We start from the raw sequence: 20793 nt of genomic DNA, 5'->3' as shown, positions 1-20793 counted from the left end.
CCTACTCCTTCATCCTAGGTTATCAGTTTTCCCAAAAATCCTTCTTCCAGTTGAAGAATTATGTTCTTTTCAACTTGGATTAACCAGCAAGAAAAGAAGATAACTCTATGGTAGATACAGATAGCAATTGAGAGTGGATATCTTAGAAGACACATTTCAGGAAAAGCTAAAACTCAACCTCAGGATTTCTTAGATAACATTTCTTGGAGCATTTTTAAGACTAAACAAATAATTAACCACTCCTTTACATTGCCTTTTAATTCTTGATACTTTGAAAAGAAATATTGGGCTTTTTCAAGGAGAGATACAATGTTTAATCTTATATCTGTTTTTTTTTCTCTCTCTCTCTCTGTCTCCTCCTGTTTAAGATAAAAAACATACACTACTTACCCCAACTTGCCCAATGGAATAAACTTTGAGGGAGTGGCAAAAGGAGCTGTTTAAAGAGGAAACAAGACAGACATGGTGGCTTAGCCTGTAATCCCAGCACTTTGGGAGGCCAAGGTGGGCAGATCACCTGAGGTCAGGAGTTTGAGACCAGCCTGGCCAACATGGTGAAACCCCGTCTCTACTAAAAATACAAAAATGAGCTGGGCATGGTCGCCTGTAGTCCCAGCTACTTGGGAGGCTGAAGCACGAGAATTGCTTGAACCCAGGAGGTGGAGATCACAGTGAGCTGAGGTCATGCCACTGCACTGCAGCCTGGGCAACAGAGACTTGGTCTCAAAGTATAATAATAATAATTATTATTATAAGAGGAAATAGTGGAGGAAACTCTGACCGCAGTTTATCCTATCTGATTTTTCATTTCTCCCTGCTGAAGAACAGAACTTGTCTTTTGTCTGTAGCACAAATAAATCGTCTCTCTCCCTTCCCAGTTTTCCCCGCACCCACACTTCTCACTTCCTTTTACTATGATTCCAATCAATGATGTTATGTGTGCCATTCATCTGCTGTTGAACCACTTGGTTATAGGAATTTGGAAGAGCGAAGAGACAATCGAATTTTTCTTTGTCTTGTCTAGGGCTCTTGACAGTGTTTCTAATTTCAACCAGAGAAGTAGGAGACAGGTTTTTCTTTGCCCAACTTCTCTTTCTACTGCCCCACTATTCCCTAATCCTTCAGCGCATACTTTTTACCTAGCCAATGTATGAGGAAAAAATTGGACAAGAGATGTTAGAAATATAAATTGAACATTTTCAGAGGAAGCTTTTAAAATCTAGGGAAGCAAGGTGAGATTTTTGATGTTATGTCAACATTCATGCCTGGTGCCTTGCTCTATATTTATTATAAACTGGGTATTTAGGAAAAGTTCTGTTAGATGATTAGACTTCCTTAAAGGTGCATGGCTGAGACCATTAAGCTCTTGTACCTTTTAATTTTATGTATTTCTTTCTGATTTCATTCATTGAATTTGCAACTGGAGAACTTCAGGTAAAGAAATTTGTAGTAAGAAAAACTCTTTTCTGTTTCCTGTGCTCAATACCCCTCCATAATGTCTTTGCATTCCTTCATCTAACATGTCAGAACTGATGACTTTGATAAAAAACAAGTTTTATGCTTTCTGTAGCCCCCTGGTAGTCTTTGCCATAAAAGTAAATACACCCTGAAAGAGAAAGGAGTGCTGGATTCTGTTAAGTCTGTTTTACTTTTCAGTATGTTCAGTTGTTTATGCCAGTCTGGTTCTTGAGATAGGCTTATTCGCTGAATGAGAGTTTTTTCTTTTTTCTTTTGAAAGCACCACTCTTAGTACATAAGGTAAATATTTTTAAAATTACATTATATCTGGTTGTATATCTAATTTACAGGTGATAGGTAGTTGGCTTGGCCTTTCTAAGTGAAGCAATATCTATCCACACTCCCAGATACTCTCTCCAGCTGTGGTGAAATGTGAGCTCTCTGAATCCAAGTACACTCAGCCCTCTGTATCCATGGGTTCCACATCTGTGGATCAAAAGTATTTGAGGGGAAGAAAAATACAACTATAAAAAATAATACAAGGAAAACAGTATAAGACAAATATAATAGCTATTTGTGTAACATTTACATTATATTAGGTATAACTACTCTAGAGATGATTTAAAGTATAGAGGAGGATGAGCATAGGTCATATGCAAATACTGTGCCTTTTTTTTTTTTTTTTTTTCCTTAAAGATGATGTCTTACTCTATGGAGTGCTGTGGTCCAGATCATGGCTCACTGCAGCCTCCTCCACCTCCTGGGCTCAAATAATCCCATGTCATCCCCCCCGAAGTAGCTGGGACCATAGGCATGCACCACCATGCCCAGCTAATTTTATTTTGCAGAGATAAGGTCTCCTTATTTTGCCCAGGCTGGTCTCAAACTCCTGGGCTCAAGCAGTCCTTCTGCCTCTCAAAGTGCTTAGATTACAGGCAGAAGCTGCTGTACCTAACTTTATGTTATTTTGTATAAAGGACTTGAGCACCCAGAGATTTTGGTATCTATAGGTGGGGCAGGAGTGGTCCTGAAACCAATCCTTCTTGGATACTAAGGGACAACCGTATATCCTTCAAAGTCTGTATGGGAGGAGGAAATAAAGTGGTGTTGGGGAAGGAGTTTTTGGTATATGTGTATGTGATTAATTTTTTCAATAGGAAATTTTGGTTAAAAGCTCCTCATGTTGTGAGAGCTATAGCAGAATGGCAATTATATGTATGTTAATACTTGAGAGGCTAACACTTGAGTAATATTGTTCTTTGGGTTGGCATTGATAAGGGGAGGTAAAATTTTATACATGTGGATTCTAATTTTTTTTTTTTTTTTTTGAGACGGAGTTTCACTGTTGTTACCCAGGCTGGAGTGCAATGGCACGATCTCGGCTCACCGCAACGTCCGCCTCCTGGGTTCAGGCAATTCTCCTGCCTCAGCCTCCTGAGTAGCTGGGATTACAGGCACGCGCCACCATGCCCAGCTAATTTTTTGTATTTTTAGTAGAGACGGGGTTTCACCACGTTGACCAGGATGGTCTCGATCTGTTGACCTTGTGATCCACCCGCCTCGGCCTCCCAAAGTGCTGGGATTACAGGCGTGAGCCACCACGCCCGGCCTACATGTGGAATTCTATTAAAATTAGGTTGAACAATATAGGATGGTTCATTTCCTTATGCATGCACCAAAACAGCAGAGTTGCTCTTCATGACTGATAACTGAAGGAAGTCAGATCCCATCGTATTTTGGAGCTGGAAGTAGGGGTGAGGCAGGACATCAAATTGGAGATACTTTAAGGGGGATACTTGGTGGTGATGTTTGTAAATAAGCAAAGACCCATTTTTAATATAATATGAAATCTTTTGTTAAAATCTAGAAAATTTTAACTCCTTTCTTCCTCTCCCTTTCCTTTGCTACTCTTTTATTTATTTTTTTTATTTTTTGAGACAGTCTCTCTCTGTTACCCACGCTGGAGTGCAGTGGCGTGACCTCAGCTCACTGCAACCTCTGCTTCCTGGGTTCAAGTGATTCTCCTGCCTCAGCCTCCTGAGTAGCTGGAACTACAGGTATACACCACCACACCTGGCTAACTTTTGTAGTTTTGGTAGAGGTGGGGTTTTGCCATGTTGGCCAGGCTGGTCTCAAACTTCTGACTTCAGGTGATCTGCCCACCTCTGCTTCCTAAAATGCTTGGATTACAGGTGTGAGCCACACCACTGTGCTTGGTCATCTTTTTTCATGTTTAAAAAAAAAATTTAACTTTTTAATTTCCAGGGCAGATTCTTAGGACAGAAATAGAAATGTGTGGCCAGGCGTGTGGCTCACGCTTGTAATCCCAGCACTTTAGGAGGCCAAGTTGGACAGAGCACAAGGTCAGGAGATCGAGACCATCCTGGCTAACACGGTGAAACCCTGTCTCTACTAAAAATACGAAAGATTACCCAGGCGTCACGGCACGTACCTATAATCCCAGCTACTTGGGAGGCTGAGGCAGAAGAATTGCTTGAACCCAGGAGGCGGAAGTTGCAGTGAACTGAGATCATGCCACTGCACTCCAGCCTGGGTGACAGTGAGACTCCGTCTCCCAAAAACAAAAAAAAGAAAAGAAAAGAAATAGAAATGTGTTTTCAGGGTGTTGTACATTTGGAGTTTACAACAAATATTAAATCTGGAAGTCCCTAGTAGGGAGATGTGTAACTGAGAAGATTATATTTGGAATGCTTTATCTGGACTTTATTTAATTAATTAATTTATTTTGAGGGGGTCTTTCACTCTTGTCAACAGTCTGGAGTGATGTGATGCAATCTCAGCTCACTGCAACCTCCACTTCCTGGGTTCAAATGATTCTCTTCCCTCCGCCTCCTGAGTAGCTGGGATTATAGGTGCCTGCCACCATGCCTGGCACAGGGTTTCACCATGTTGGTCAGTCTGGTCTCAAACTGACCTCACGATCCTCTCATTTTGGCCTCCCAAAGTGTTGGGATTACAGGCATAATCCATCATATCCAGCCCCTTGATCTGGACTTTAGAAAGTAATTGTTGGTGGAAGTCTATTGGGGTATAGAGGAGGCAGTTACAGAATTTGCATATCATATCCATGCTTAGGTATGAGGTGCGTGAAAAGAAGGAGCAATTCGAAATGAACAGAGGTGGTACAGTGCCTCATGCCTGTAATCCCAATACTTTGGGAAGCCAAAACGGGAGGATCACTTGAGCCCAGGAGTTGAGACCAGCCTGGGCAGCATAGTGAGACCTTGTTTCTACCAAAAAATAAAAAATTAGCTGAGCAGGGTGGCATGCCTGAAATCCCAGCTACTTCTGAGGCTGAGGTGGGAGGATTGGTTGAGTGAGGGAGGTCCAGGCTGCAGTGAGCAGTGATCGTGCCACTGCACTCCAGCCTGGGTGACAGAACAAGAGACCCTGTCTAAAAAGAAAAAAGGCGGGTACGGTGACTCATGCCTGTAATCCCAGTACTTTGGGATGCCGAGGTGGGTGGATCACTTGAGATCAGGAGTTCCAGACCAGCCTGGCCAACATGGTGAAACCCTGTCTCTACTAAAAATACAAAATTAGCCAGGTGTGGTGGTGCATGCCTGTAATTCCAGCTACTTGGGAGACTGAAGCAGGAGAATCGCCTGAACCCAGGAGGTGGAGGTTGCAGTGAGCCAAGATTGCACCACTACAATCCAGCCTGGGCAACAGAGTGAGACTGTCTCCAAAAAAATTATTTATTTGCCGGGCGCGGTGGCTCAAGCCTGTAATCCCAGCACTTTGGGAGGCCGAGGCGGGTGGATCACAAGGTCAAGAGATCGAGACCATCCTGGTCAACATGGTGAAACCCCGTCTCTACTAAAAATACAAAAAAAATTAGCTGGGCATGGTGGTGCGTGCCTGTAATCCCAGCTACTCAGGAGGCTGAGGCAGGAGAATTGCCTGAACCCAGGAGGTGGAGGTTGCGGTGAGCCGAGATCGCGCCATTGCACTCCAGCCTGGGTAACAAGAGCGAAACTCCGTCTCAAAAAAAAAAAAAAATATATATATATATATATATGTATATATATATTTATTTATTTATTTATTTGTTTGTTTGTTTGTTTGTTTTAGAGATGTGGGATCTCACTCTGTTGCCCTGGCGAGAGTACAGGTACAAGCCCGTATTAAAAATACAAAATTAGCCAGGTGTGGTGGGCTGAGGCAGGAGAATCTCATGAACCCAGGAGGTGGAGGTTGCAGTGAGTCGAGATGGCACTGTTGCACTCCAGCCTGGGCAACAAGAGCAAAACTCTGTTTCAAAAAAAAAATTTTTTTCCTTTTCCTTCATGTCAGTTCTGTAGGAAAAGATGTCTGTGTGCTGCTGCAACCTAGTTGCCTCCCTCTTTTCCCCACATAACTGCGGTGTTCCCTGATCTTGTTTTGGCATATTTCTTCCTGTATTCAACTATGATGAAAGATTCTCTCTGCTTCTCTATTTGAATTGTAGGAGAGCAGTAAGACAGGTGTGCTACCCATAGTCCTCTGTGATTTCTTCAGAGCTCTCTTTTTACCCCTCACATCTCTGCAGCTGAAATATTGTTTGTAGGTAGCATAAAGTTTGGAATAACCCTAGCATTTATAGGAGAAAATTGGAGCAGGATGGCAGCCTTATTTGGATTTGATGAGAAATTTTAAAAAGTTGTTTGGCTGCCCAGCAAAAGAAACAGTCACTAGAGTGAATCGCCAACCAACAGAATGGCAAAAAATGTTTGCGGTCTACCTATCTGACAAAGGGCTGATATCCAGAATCTACAAAGAACTAAAACAGATTTACAAGAAAAAAACAAGCCCATTCAAAAGTGAGCGAAGGACATGAACAGACACTTTACAAAAGAAGACATATATGAGGCCAAAAAACATATGAAAAAATGCTCATCATCACTGGTCGTTAGAGAAATGCAAATCAAAACTACATTGAAATACCACCTCACGCCAGTTAGAATGGCGATCATTAAAAAAATCTGGAGACAGCAGATGCTGGAGAGGATGTGGAGAAATAGGAACACTTTTACACTGTTGGTGGGAGTGTAAATTAGTTCAACCATTGTGGAAGACAGTGTGGCGATTCCTCAAGGATCTAGACCAGGCGTCCCCAAACTAGGGCCCGCGGGACCCTGAGGCCATTTATCCGGCCCCCCGCCGCACTTCAGGAAGGGGCACCTCTTTCATTGGTGGTCAGTGAGAGGAGCACAGTATGTGGCGGCCCTCCAACGGTCTGAGGGACAGTGAACTGGCCCCCTGTGTAAAAAGTGTGGGGACGCCTGATCTAGACATAGAAATTCCATTTGACCCAGCAATCCCATTACTGGATATATATCCAAAGGATTATAAATTGTTCCACTATAAGGACACATGCACACAAATGTTCATTGCAGCACTGTTTACAATAGCAAAGACCTGGAACCAACCCAAATGCCCATCAATGATAGACTGGACAGAGAAAATATGGCACATATACACCATGGAATACTAGGCAGCCATCAAAAACAATGAGTTTGTGTCCTTTGTAGGGACATGGATAAACCTGGAAACCTTCATTCTCAGCAAATTGACACAAGAACAGAAAATCAAACACCGCATGTTCTCACTCATAGGTGGGTGTTGAACAATGAGAACACATGGACACAGGGAGGGGAGCATCACACACTGGGGTCTGTAGGGCGGAAATAGGGGAGGGACAGCGTGGGGTGGGGAGTTGGGGAGAGATAGCATGGGGAGACATGCCAGATATAGGTGATGGGGAGGAAGGCAGCACATCACACTGCCATGTGTGTACCTATGCAACAATCTTGCATGTTCTTCACATGTACCCCAAAACCTAAAATGCAATTTTAAAAAATTGGAGAAAAAAAAAAAAGAAAAGAAAAAGTCGTTTGGTCTGTATTTTTTCAAAGCTACTTCAAATTGGCCCGAAATAATGGTTGCACATAAGGATCACAGGGGGTGGGGGGAGGGGAGACCCTTTAAAAAATACAGCTCTGTAGGCCTGCCCTTTTGAGATGTAGATTTATTAGGTTGGGTTGTGGCCAGAAATCTGCATTTTTAAATACTTCAGATTAAAAGAATCTGTTTTCCTAGTGTTCACTCTAAATTTTTGATTGGTCAGGTAACTATCCTTTCTTTTCTATATGTTTTGGCTAAGACAACATTCACTTCCCAGAAGTTTCAGCTTCCCTCTGTTGATTTCTTGACATTTCTGCCAAGCTCTGCATCGCTTATCCTTAAAAGCAACAGCTTCTTGGCTTTTAAGGGAGGGAGATGGGGACTTTTAATAGAAACTTGATTTCCGGGGGTCTCAAGTGTGAAGCCTTCATTTCCTCCACCTGCCTTGCTTTGTCCTACAATCAGCTAGAGCAAGACCGAAACGACCTCCTCTGGGGTTGAAGAGGAGTGGGGGTTGGGGAAAGAGCTTGATTTGGACAGGAGAAAGAAAAAGTGGTGGAAGCTAGTGAGTGAGAAGAGTGTTTGATTCTGAGCTGACTGTGTTCTTGGGCTTCAAATCCTGTGAAGATACGAGGAGATACAATTCTTGCTGATCTCTAATTGTGGTGTAACTTTAAAGTTCTAGCACCCTACCAGCCCCAGAAACTTGATACTGATCTCACAGCTGAGAGAGATTAGGCCGAGCATGGTGACTCAAGCCTGTAATCCCAGCTCTTTGGGAGACCGAGGTGGGTGGATCACGAGGTCAAGAGATCAAGACCATCCTGGTCAACATGGTGAAGCCCCGCCTCTACTAAAAATACAAAAAAAAAATTAGCTGGGCATGGTGGCGCGTGCCTGTAATCCCAGCTACTCAGGAGGCTGAGGCAGGAGAATTGCTTGAACCCAGGAGGCGGAGGTTGCGGTGAGCCGAGATCGCGCCATTGCACTCCAGCCTGGGTAACAAGAGCGAAACTCCGTCTCAAAAAAAAAAAAAAAAAAAAGATTATTGAGAGTAGGTAAGATGGTTAAATTGGGTAGGTGTGTTATGTGTATGTGTGTGGATAGTGTTGGAGTGTCTACCATGTTATTTGCTAAGATGGTGTACTTGCCGATAATCTGGTCTCTCACCTTCATCTACTCAAGCTCTGTGCATTGATTTTTGGGACCACCCCAAAAATCTGTCATCTGGCTGGCATAAAGGCTCGGGAATAAACATTTTCAGAAACTGGGGCAGGAGAGGTGACAGCTGTGTTTTTTAAGCATCGAAGTGTTTCTGAGAATAACTATCAGTTGCTGTCATTCATCCTGAGAGTATGAAATTGGAAGCTCACTTACCCTGGAGTGTTTCATAACCTTTACCTCTGGGAAGTCAGGGCCATGTCATCATTAATTTACCATCGCCTGAAAGGCCCCAGGCTCTGCTTTTCATCCTGCCATCAGTCACGTGGCAGTAAGATTCAGGAAAAGTGGCCAAAAGGCTCTGTTTTCCTTTTTGCTACACTACCTTACATTCCCCTTAGAAATCAGATTGGCCTGAGAACTGATAACATCTTAGTATGGTAATTCAGTCACAGAGGGGGGCAGTTATTTGTTATATTTATGAAATATGACCATCTTAGCTCTCTGTCAGCCTCTCTTCCATCACTCTAGGGAAAAGACTTCTGAGGGGGAATATTATAGCAGTACCTGAGCTCCCCTGAAATGCCTCTTTCTACTTGTAAGGATTTTTATGACTGGACTCTTTTAATTGGAATTTCTGCTTCTCACACATGGTAAAAGGAGGGATGATAAGTGAGTAAGCTTGTTAAACTGACCAGGAATAGTACCTGGCTTGGTTAATTCTTTTGGTCACAGAGAATAAGGATGTATCTTACTTGAATCCAGTAAAAGTACTCATGCTTTGTGTTCTCGGGAATTACTGAGTTCAGATTCACTAATTATGCTTGCGTTAACTTTGCTTTGTTTCTCCTAGTTTCTTTTTATATGATCCAGAGTGACACTGGTAATAAGATTGAAGAAGGTGAATGCTTTCAACACACAACCCACGGGGTGCTAATTAAATCAAATTAGACGACTTCTCACAGAGTAAATAGCCATGGCACACAAGCAAGGAGCAGTATTCTTTATTGTATTTAGGATAAAATTAGTAAGTTTCTTTTTTTTTTTTTTTTTTTTTTTGGTGGTATACACAGAATGTTTAGACATTGTTTCCAAAAATCTTCTTATGAATTTGAATCTTGAAGACACAAGTTGAGTTTAGAAAATAACAAAGAACTCCATTTTGGGTAGACATAGTAATGGTACTTTGTTGTAAAAAGGGAACAGACACGTTCGAAAACATCTGGGGTATTCAGCTGCCATTTGTTGCATCTGATCTTCCTTTTGCAACTTAATTCCTGGCTACAGTATATATGCTATGGAAATCATTGCTAATAACCCTTAATTTAAAATTTGTAGTTATAACCTGGTAACCCTTTCCCTTCTCTTATTTCCTCTTTCCCCTCTCTTTTTATTCTCAGGACATTGAGTATTTTAAAATAAATTCCTTTATGTTTATAGAGGAGTACATTCTTTTTTTTTTTTTTTTTTTTGAGACAGAGTTTCACTCTTGTTACCCAGGCTGGAGTGCAATGGCGCAATCTCGGCTCACTGCAACCTCCGCCTCCTGGGTTCAGGCAATTCTCCTGCCTCAGCCTCCTGAGTAGCTGGGATTACAGGCACGCGCCACCATGCCCAGCTAATTTTCTGTATTTTTACTAGAGACGGGGTTTCACCATGTTGACCAGGATGGTCTCGATCTCTTGACCTTGTGATCCACCCACCTCGGCCTCCCAAAGTGCTGGGGTTACAGGCTTGAGCCACCGCGCCCGGCGAGGAGTACATTCTTAAGGGACCAGCAGCAACCCTGTAACTAACTGCACTTCATCTTGTTTTCTAAATTCCTATCTCTGGTTCTGTGTGTTTGCTTTTCATCTCTCGATCTCATGTTTCTCTCTTACCTTGATACTTCTGGCCTCTCTTTTCTAATAGAAACACAGATACTCCTCACCTTACAATGGGTGTTATGTACTGATAAAAACCCATCTTAAGTCAAAAATGTATTTAATACACCTAACCTTCTGAACGTCATAGCTTAGCCTAGTTGACCTTAAACGTGACCAGAACACTTACATTAGTGTGCAGTTGGGCAAAAATCATGTAACACAAAGCCCATTTTGTAATAAAGCATTGAATATCTCATGTAATTTATTGAATACTGAAAGTGAAAAACAGAATGGTTGTATGGGTACGCTAAGTTTCTACTGAGCATGCAGCGTTTGCCGTTGTAAAGTTGAAAAATCTTAAGTCAAAGCATTTGGGGACCATTTGTATATTCAAAATCACTTGCTAAAGACAGGCCACACATTTGGCCTCAAACATTATGGCAGCCAGTAGAAAGAGAAAGCACAGTTGGACTGTTGAAAATGTTGGTTGAATCTGATGTCACATAATTTAGTGAAAGAGATTCCTCAGGGGCCTTTAGAGAACCTGGGATTGGGTCTGCATAGATAGAGGTTAGATCCTTGCCCAGTCCCCTCATATATTACCTTATATAGATATCTTCTATTAGTAGTTTTTAATTATTAGGATTTATGAAATCAGTAAAGCCTCGCAGCCCAGGTTTTCAAGGTCTGAGAAAGGAATTGTTTGGCCTGGCACGGTGGCTCAGGCCTGTAATCCCAACCCTCTGGGAGGCCGAGGCAGGTGGATCACTTGAGGTCAGGACTTCGAGACCAGCCTGGCCAACATGGTGAAACCCCATCTCGACTAAAAATATGAAAAATTAGCTGGGCATGGTGGCTCACACCTGCAATCCCAGCTACTCAAAAGGCTGAGACAGGAGAATCACTTGAACCGTGAGTTGGAGATTGCAGTGAGCCAAGACTGTGCCATTGCACTCTAGCCTGGACAACAGAGCGAGACTTTGTCCCAAAAAAAAAAGGCTGGGCATGGTGGTTCATGTCTGTAATCCCAGCGCTTTGGGAAGCTGAGGCAGATGGATCACCTGAGGTCAGAAGTTCGAGACCAGCCTGGCTGACATGGAAACCCCGTCTCTACTAACAATACAAAAATCAGCCTGGTGTGGTGGCAGTCACCTGTAATCCCAGCTACTTGGGAGGATGAGGCAGGAGAATCACTTAAACCTGGAAGGCAGAGAGAGAGAGAGAGAGAGAGAGAGAGAGAGAGAGAGAGAGTAATAGAAAGAAAGAAGATGGTGATGGTTAACAGGACTTTGTTGAGAAGACTGATTCTGTCCGGTAACTATTATTCCACAACCAAAATTTTAACCGTTAGTCAGCTGTCCAAAAGATACTCATTTTTCTTGCAGCTAAAGGGAGTTTTCTTGTTGCCTTGGTAATGGATCTGATTCTTACTAGCCTTTGGTGATTTCGCTCATTTATTTATTTGTATTTGTATATTTTTGAGACAAGATCTCACTTTGTTGCCCAGGCTGAAGTGCAGTGGTGTGATGATGGCTCACTGCAGCCTCAACTTCCTTGGCTCAAGCAATCCTTCTCCATCAGCCTCTCGAGTAGCTGGGACCACAGGTGTGTACCACCATGTCCAGCTAAATTTTTTAAAAAAATTTTTTGTAGGCCGGGCGCGGTGGCTCAAGCCTGTAATCCCAGCACTTTGGGAGGCCGAGGTGGGTGGATCACGAGGTTGAGAGATCGAGACCATCCTGGTCAACATGGTGAAACCCCGTCTCTACTAAAAATACAAAAAATTAGCTGGGCATGGTGGCAGGTGCCTGTAATCCCAGCTACTCAGGAGGCTGAGGCAGGAGAATTGCCTGAACCCAGGAGGCGGAGGTTGCGGTGAGCCGAGATCGCGCCATTGCACTCCAGCCTGGGTAACAAGAGCGAAACTCCGTCTCAAAAAAAAAAAAAAAAAAAAAAAAAAATGTTTGTAGAGATGGGGTCTCACTATGTTGCCCAGGTTGTTCTCAAACTTCTGGGCTCAAGTGAGCCTTCCACCTCAGCCTCCCAAAGTGCTTGGGAGCAGGTGTGAACCACCACACTGGGTCACTATGATTTCACTTCTTATCTAGAAGAATTAATGGCATTGTTAGCTTACATTTTGATTATGATCTCAAACTTTGTTTCAAGGACCAGGAGAAATACAGCAATAAAAATAATAGCTAAAATTTATTGAATATATTTTATAGTTCCTGTGTGCAAAGTACTCTTGACATGTGTAATTTATATCTTGGACAGGCTTGAATGTCTGTCTTTTCTGTTCCAGGTATTATTTTCAAGGGCTGAGTTTGGAACTGTATTCTATAATGGAAAATACAATAATAGTAAGGGTATTTGGTTTTTTAAAATATAAACCCTGGGGCTAGGCATAGTGGCTCATTCCTATAATCCCAGCACTTTGGGAGGTAGAGGCTGGGAGGCAGAAACAGGTGGATTACGTGAGCTTAGGAGTTCAAGACCAGCCTGGCAACATACTGAAACCCTCTCTCTACAAAAAAAACACAAAAATTGGCTGGGTGTGATGGTCCCAGCTGTGCTACTTGGGAGGCTGAGGTGAGAAGCTCCCTTGAGCTTGGGAGGTAGAAGTTGTAGTGAGTCAACATCGAGCCACTACACTGTAGCCTGGGTGACAGAATATAACTACCTATTCTTATATAGATACTTTCTTCTCTTTTGCGTAATTCTTTCTCCTTTTTATAAATGAAATCTTATGAAAAGTGAACAAGGCAGGTATTAGGTGCCATGAGGGTTGCATATGCTGAAATTACTGGCATCAGTCAGTTGGTTGGCTTGGTGTTTTTAGTCTTGAAAAGGAAGAGGAGGGAGGAATTGAAATATATGGATTAATCTGAATGTCCAATGCCTGTGTTTGGCCAGTGAGGAAAGTTTTCTCCTGATTTTGGATGCAAGTTGTATGTTTTTAGGAGTATACATTTGATAGGAAATAAGGGCACTTCAGATTCAAGCACTTCTCTTCTCACACTGTATGCATGGGAAGAAAAAAGAGATTTGTTAGTAGTTGAGGGTTTTGAGGGAGGGTAGTGGGGGGGGATGAAGAAGGGAAAGGTTTACAAATGCATGTGACACTGAGCTAGAGGGGTCACTGCTGCCTGCATATGCCACAACCCTATTTGTGCACTTGAGCATGGCCTGAGGGAGCATTGGCCTGATGAATGCAGAGAGACATGCGTTTTGATTGAGGTAATTTCCCTCAGATGGGTCTCGCCATCCCATGAATCAAAACCTGTCAGCAAGAAGCTAAAGATGGAGTGAAGTTTATTGTACATTTGTTTCCATGCGACACTGTCACGCTAGAAGGGTCAAGTGAGAGAGATCATTAGAACTGTGTTGATTTACTGGGCCCAGTTGTGCACTTTCCCTGCAGGGAAAGGAGGAAGGGGGCTTTAGGAGAGAAGCTGAGGGGTGCTGGGTGGGGAGAGAAGGGCAGGCTATTTGTGGAGGGTGGGGGAAAGATGTATTGTTTTGTTTTGTTTTTCCCTTGGAAAACAAAGGAACAGATGGGTTTGGAACAGATGCTTTGCCTGTAACTCCAGAAGAGGCACCAAAGATCTTATTAAAAAGGGAAGCTATTAAAAAGGATGTGGTGGCTCATGCTTGTAATCCCAGCACTTTGGGAGGCAATTTGAAAGGATTGCTTGAGTTCAGGAGTTTGAAACTAGCCTGGGCAACAAGACCCTGTCTCTATTAAAAAAAAAAAAAAAAAAAAAAGGCCGGGCGCAGTGGCTCACGCCTGTAATCCCAGCACTTTGGGAGGCCAAGGCGGGTGGATCACGAGGTCAAGAGATCGAGACCATCCTGGTCAACAAGGTGAAACCCCGTCTCTACTAAAAATACAAAAAATTAGCTGGGCATGGTGGTGTGTGCCTGTAGTCCCAGCTACTCAGGAGGCTGAGGCAGGAGAACTGCTTGAACCCAGGAGGCAGAGGTTGCGGTGAGCCGAGATCGTGCCATTGCTCTCCAGCCTGGGTAGCAAGAGCGAAACTCTGTCTCAAAAAAAAAAAAAAGTTATCCAGGCATGGCACATACCTGTAGCCCTAGCAACTCAGGAGACTAAGGTAGGAGGATCACCTGAGCCCAGGAATTCAACATTACAATGAGCCGTGATCATGCTACTGCACTCCAGCATGGCAAAAGAGTACGGCCCTGTCTCTAAAAAAGGTGGGATCAAGGCAGGTGACTCATGGAGAAATCAAACTTCCCATTTCAGGGTATGGCAAAATAAAGAACCAGGAGGAGCAAAACTGGCCTGCACATTCCAAGTGGACATATGTTGGGGGAGGGCATGGTCTCAGGGTTTGTGCTGATATAATGTCTGGGTTTCAAAAGTCATACCTCCTCTGTGATTTGAACTTGCTGGAGTACTGCTAGCGCTAAATTGAATGGAAAAAAGTTTATAATGATAGTTTAACAAGATATTGGTCTAGTCTAGTCTTGCCTCTCCACAAGAAGGTATGCTCGATTTATTTTCCTGCAAACTGTTTCCTACTTGGCCAGGAGTCGTGGTGAAGAATATATCAACTAGAGCATTCTAGAGGTTCTCAGTTTGAAATCTCCATTTATATCCTTTATTCACTTTATCTTAGTGGTAGTAGATAAAAATCAAGAAAACTTTCTCCCTTGACTTTGTTAGTAAAAAATGTGGTGGGACTTAATGTTTGTTGGAAACCTTCCGTATTCTTTTATTTTTGAGATGGAGTTCACTTTTGTTGCCCAGGCTGGAGTGCAGTGGCACGATCTTGGCTCGGTGCAACTTCTGCCACCCTGGTTCAAGTAATTCTCCTGCCTCAGTCTCCTGAGTAGCTGGGATTGCAGGCATGCACTGGCTATTTTGTATTTTTAGTAGAGATGGGGTTTTTCCATGTTGGTTAGGCTGGTCTCGAACTCCTGACCTCAGGTGATCTGCCCGCCTCTACCTCCCAAAGTGCTGGTATTACAGGCATGAGCCACCAAGCCTGGCCCCTTATTCTTTTATTACATCTTAACAAATGGAATAGCCAGTTAGGCAAAATTAGAAACAGATTCAGCTGCCAGGCGTGGTGGCTCACGCCTGTAATCCCAGCACTTTGGGAGGCTGAGGCGGGTGGATCATGAGATAAAGAGATGGAGACCAGCCTGGCCAGTGTGGCGAAACCCTGTCTCTACAAAAAATATAAAAATTAGCTGGACATGGTGGCACACTCCTGTAGTCCCAGCTACTCAGGAGGCTGAGGCAGGAGAATCACTTAAACCCGGAAGGCAGAGGTTGTAGTGAGCCGAGATTGCGCTACTGCACTCCAGCTTGGTGACAGAGTGAGACTCTATCTCAAAATATAAAACAAAAAACAAAAAACAGATTCAGCTGAGAAAAACTTTAATACAAGACTACTAACTGGAGTTCTCTCCCTAGGTCCTTAGTTAATTATAAATTGTTAGGTATGTGGTATGATAGTAAGAAGAAGAGGTCCTAGTATTGTTGACCTGATTCTTTGAGTGAAGTGATTAAAATTTATGAATTTTTTTTAGCTAAGGGTCCCGGTGATCCTTCTTCTTTGAGAATTAAGCACTTAATTGTCCTACTGTTCTTCCAAAGAAATACTTATGTGAGATACCTTGAGGAGGGGTAAAGCTAAGAAAGTGGATTCTCGAGTAAAATGTCCTGGGTTCCAATCCTGGTATTATTTGTGAGATTTTGGGCAAATCAATCTCCCCAAGCCTCAATTTTCATATTTATTAAATGAATTTAATTATAGTGCCTACTCCATATGCTTATTATAACAAGTAGATGATGCCAGATGCAGTGGCTCACGCCTGTAATCCCAACACTTTGGGAGGCTGAGGCAAGAAGAGAATAGCTTGAATCTGAGAGGTGGAAGTTGCAGTGAGCCAAGATGGCATCACTGCACTCCAGCCTGGGTAACAGAGCAAGACTTCGTCTCAGGACAAAAAAAAGTAGTAAATGAGATATTGCATGTATAGAACTGTACACAGTACCTGGCACATACTAAGCACCCAAATGTTCATGGCTATAGTGTTATTTTAATTGATGATTATTAAGGACAAGAATACTTCTTTTTTCCTTTGAACCTAGCTTAATGTTTTTACAATAGAGTACATTAATGAGGTACCCACTATGGATTTGCTGGTGGTCATAATGAGAAAGGCAGAAAAACTGTGTAGGCAGTAGTTTATTCTGATAATATACTCTGATTAAAGGATAACTTATATAGGATTCTTTACTGCTTGATAGCCATCATTCTTTCCTAGGTTCCTTGCTACTCACTAGAAAGCAGGTGCAGCAAAAGGGAGAACATGAACATCTTTCTCAAGCTGAAAGAGTTAAAGAAAATCCAAGACAGTACTCCTGCCTGTTGTGTTCAGACACCTGGACTAGTTAAACAAATTGAGCACAGAAAGCTGGATAGCTGCCCTGCTTTTGATTTGTACAGGTGGCTGCTGTGGCCACAGGGACAAAGGCAACTCCTTGGTTGGGGTTGAGAGTAGAGGCATTGAAAAATTCTTGTGTTTCTGTAGCTCTTTTGATTGCCTTTGCTTTTGACTGCGTGATTTTGGGACACCTAGAGACACAGCCTGCCTATACACTGTAGGAACATAATTTCCTTGAGATTTAAAAATAAATCCAGCTCGTAAGCACCACACAAACATTCTTTAAAAGTTTGTTTGATCAGGCATGGTGGCTCATGCCTCTAATCCTAACTCTTTGGGAGGCCAATGCGGGCAGATCACTTGAGGTCAGGAGTTTGAGACCAGCCTGGCCAACATGCTGAAACCCCATCTCCACTAAAAATACAAAAATTAGCCAGGTGTGGTGGTGTGCACCTATAGTCCCAGCTACTCGGGAGGTGCAGGTTCCAGTGAGCTGAGATTGTGTCACTCAACTCCAGCCTGGGTGATGAAGTAAGACTCTATCTCAAAGAAAAAAAAAAGGTTGTTTGAACTCTTTTGATGGGGGTGGGGCGGAGACAGAGTCTAGCTCACTGCAACCTCCATTTTCTTGCCTCAGCTTCCCGAGTAGCTGGGATTGCAGGCATGTGCCACCATGCCCGGCTAATTTGCTATTTTTAGTAGAGATGGGGTTTCTCCATGTTGGTCAGGTTGATCTCGAACCCTCAACCTCAGATGATCCACCTGTCTTGGCCTCCCAAAGTGCTGGAATTACAGGTGTGAGCCACCATGCCCAGCCTGTATCTTATCTCTTTATGTGATCATTAGTTCTTGTCACAAGGTTGGTTAGCACATTGTGACCAATAAGTTATTTCATTCCTATTTACTTGGTGAATGGAGGGTAATTTCTTTCAACTCTGTTGTTTATTCCTGAATAGTCTGAAGATGATGAGAAACTGAAAAAGAGGAAGGAACGATTTGGGATTGTCACAAGTTCAGCTGGAACTGGAACCACAGAGGATACAGAGGTAAAAATATACCTGGAATGCTTCATAGATCTTGAGGGAAATGAGAGTGAATGAACTGAATGGAGAAATACTGTTTCCTCACCTACTTATTTATTTAGTAGAGATGGGGTTTCTGTTGCTCAGGAAGTGAGAGTGAATAAACTGAGTGGAGAAACACTTTGTAGAGATGGGGTCTCATTCTGTTGCCCAGGTTGGTCTCAAGCTCCTGGGCTCAAGCAGTCCTCCTGTGGCCACCCACCTAATTCTTAAGTGCCCAAATATTTTGCCTTTTGCTTGATAACTTTTTTTTTTTTTTTTTTTTTTTTTTTTTTTTTTTTTTTTTTTTTTTTGAGACAGAGTGTCGCTCTTGTTACCCAGGCTGGAGTGCAATGGCACGATCTCGGCTCACCGCAACCTCCGCCTCCTGGGTTCAAGCAATTCTCCTGCCTCAGCCTCCTGAGTAGCTGGGACTACAGGCACGCGCCACCATGCCCAGCTAATTTTTTGTATTTTTAGTAGAGACGGGGTTTCACCACGTTGACCAGGGTGGTCTCGATCTCTCGACCTCGTGATCCACCCGCCTTGGCCTCCCAAAGTGCTGGGATTACAGGCTTGAGCCACTGCGCCCAGCCGCTTGATAACTTTTTTTCCTGGATGAAGTGGCAACACTGAATTCCATCAATATACTTAATTCAGTGTCAAGAGTCTATTAGACTAATGGTAAAGAGTATAAGGTTTTGAATCAGGCCTTGGATTTTAAAAGTGGCTCTGGGCCAGGTGTGACTCGTGCCTGTAATCCTAGCAGTTTGGGAGGCTGAGGTAGACAGATCTCTCGAGCCCCAGAGTTCAAGACCAGCCTGGGCAACATGGAGAAACCCTGACGCTACTAAAAATATAAAAATTGGCCAGACGTGGTAGCACACACCTGTAGTCCCAACTACTCAGGAGGCTGAGATAGGTTGGATCACTTAAGCCTAGGAGGTCAAGGCTGCAGTGAGCTGAGATGGCATCAGTGCATAGCCTGCACAAGGGAGTGAGACTCTGTCTCAAAAAAAGAAAAAGGCTCTGCCACTTAGTATTAATAAATTATAGTACTTCCTGAGCTTCACTTTCATCATCTGAAAAGTGGAGATAATATACCTCCCTCACATGATACTTAAATAATGAAATGATTCTGTATAAAAAGGGATAGTTTTAAAGTATTTAATAAGTATTGATTGTACCTAACTCCCTTCTGGAAAAGGACAGTGGACTCAAATCAGACTTCCTCTTCCTGTCACTTTGTTTACAAATAGGTGGGGTTTTGTTGTTGTTGTTGTTGTTGTTGTTTTGAGATGGAGTCTCACTTTGTCTCCAGGTGGAGTGCAATGGCACAATCTCGGCTCACTGCAACCTCTGCTTCACGGGTTCAAATGATTCTCCTGCCTCAGCCTTTTGAGTAGCTGGGACTGCAGGTGTGTGCTATCACGCCCAGCTAATTTTTTTTTTTTTGAGGCGGAGTTTCACTCTTGTTATCCAGGCTGGAGTGCAATGGCGCAATCTCGGCTCACCACAACCTCCGCCTCCTGGGTTCAGGCAATTCTCCTGCCTCAGCCTCCTGAGTAGCTGGGATTACAGGCACGTGCCACCACGCCCAGCTAATTTTTTGTATTTTTAGTAGAGACGGGGTTTCGCCATGTTGACCAGGTTGGTCTCGATCTCTCGACCTCGTGATCCACCCGCCTCGGCCTCCCAAAGTGCTGGGATTACAGGCTTGAGCCACTGCGCCCGGCCCTGTTTTTGTATTTTTAATAGAGACTGGGTTTCATCATGTTGGCCAGAATCTCTTGACCTTGTGATCCACCTGCCAAAGTGCTAGGATTACAGGCATGAGCCATCATGCCTGGCCACAAATAATTTCTCAAAATGAAAGAATCCCAGCCCTTAGGAGGACAGTGTGGGAGGATCACTTGAGGGCAAGAGTTGGAGAGCAGCCTGGACAACATAGGAGACCTCATCGCTACTAAAAATTTTTTAAAAGTTTAGCCGGATGTGGTGCTGTAGTCCCAGCTACTCCAGAGGCTAAGGTGGAGGTTGCAGTGAGCCCAGATTGCGCCACTGCACTCAAGCCTGGGCGAAAGAACAAGACTGTCTCAAAAAAAAAAAAAAAAGTGTATTGTTAGGCTGTTTTTGCATTGCTATAAAGGAGAAATACGTGAGACTCGGTAATTTATGAAGAAAGGAGGTTTAATTGGCTCACAATTCTGCAGGCTTTATGGGAAGCATGGTGCTGGCATCTGCTTGGCTTCTGGGGAGGCCTCGGGAAGCTTACAATCATGGTAGAAGGCCAAGGCGGGGGCAGGCACATCACTTGGCCAGAGCGGGACCAAGAAAGGGGGAGGTGCCACATACTTTTATAACAGCCTTATCTTGCAAGAACTGTCTTGAGGACAGTGCCAACAGGATGATGCTTTATGAAAAACTTCTTTATGAGTTAGTATCAGAATCAGTCTTGTAAATTAAACCCTGAAAATTTTAGAGTTAAATCAGCTAACCTTTAACTAGGAAAACGCTAGAGGAGTTTGTATTCTGCTAGGGCTAGTGGTTGGGAGTGCACATGAAGGACTCTGTGCCGTTCTGTGAGTCACTTCCCGTACCAAAAGTCTTCCCTTACCATTTTGTGTCCTCTCCAGTGTTGCTGCCTCTTTTAAGAGCTCTATGATAGGGACTCACCCACACACCATTCACTCCCTATTCGTTCTGTTGGCATCAAAAGATTTATATGCCTTTCTGGAGGCCTAACGAATAGCTACTGACTGGGCCTGACTGCTCAGAAGGGCATCTCCTTCACCTCTATGAATAGCATTGTTTAATTCATTATCCTCTGAAATCTTCCATCTCCCCGTTGACTGGAACTTTCCCCAGCCTGTTAAGAGCCCATTGTTTCCAGGCTAGCTTGATCTCAGGCTGGGTGGCCC

General features: G+C 43.4%; 1 protein-coding gene across 1 annotated transcript in view; it reads left to right on the top strand.

The window, feature by feature from the left end:
• Window positions 1-20793, top strand: part of SARNP (SAP domain containing ribonucleoprotein) — a 64161-nt gene that overhangs the window by 39473 nt on the left and 3895 nt on the right. Inside the window, exon 10 of the mRNA XM_010349936.2 lies at window positions 17768-17857. Coding sequence (XP_010348238.1) covers window positions 17768-17857 — 90 coding nt within the window. The remainder of the gene's footprint in view (window positions 1-17767; window positions 17858-20793) is intronic.

Source organism: Saimiri boliviensis, chromosome 7, assembly GCF_048565385.1.
Source record: "Saimiri boliviensis isolate mSaiBol1 chromosome 7, mSaiBol1.pri, whole genome shotgun sequence".
In the NCBI taxonomy this organism is placed as follows: Eukaryota; Metazoa; Chordata; class Mammalia; order Primates; family Cebidae; genus Saimiri; species Saimiri boliviensis.
The sequence above is the reverse complement of the archived record's forward strand: the minus strand, read 5'-3'. Positions and strand labels throughout refer to the sequence as shown.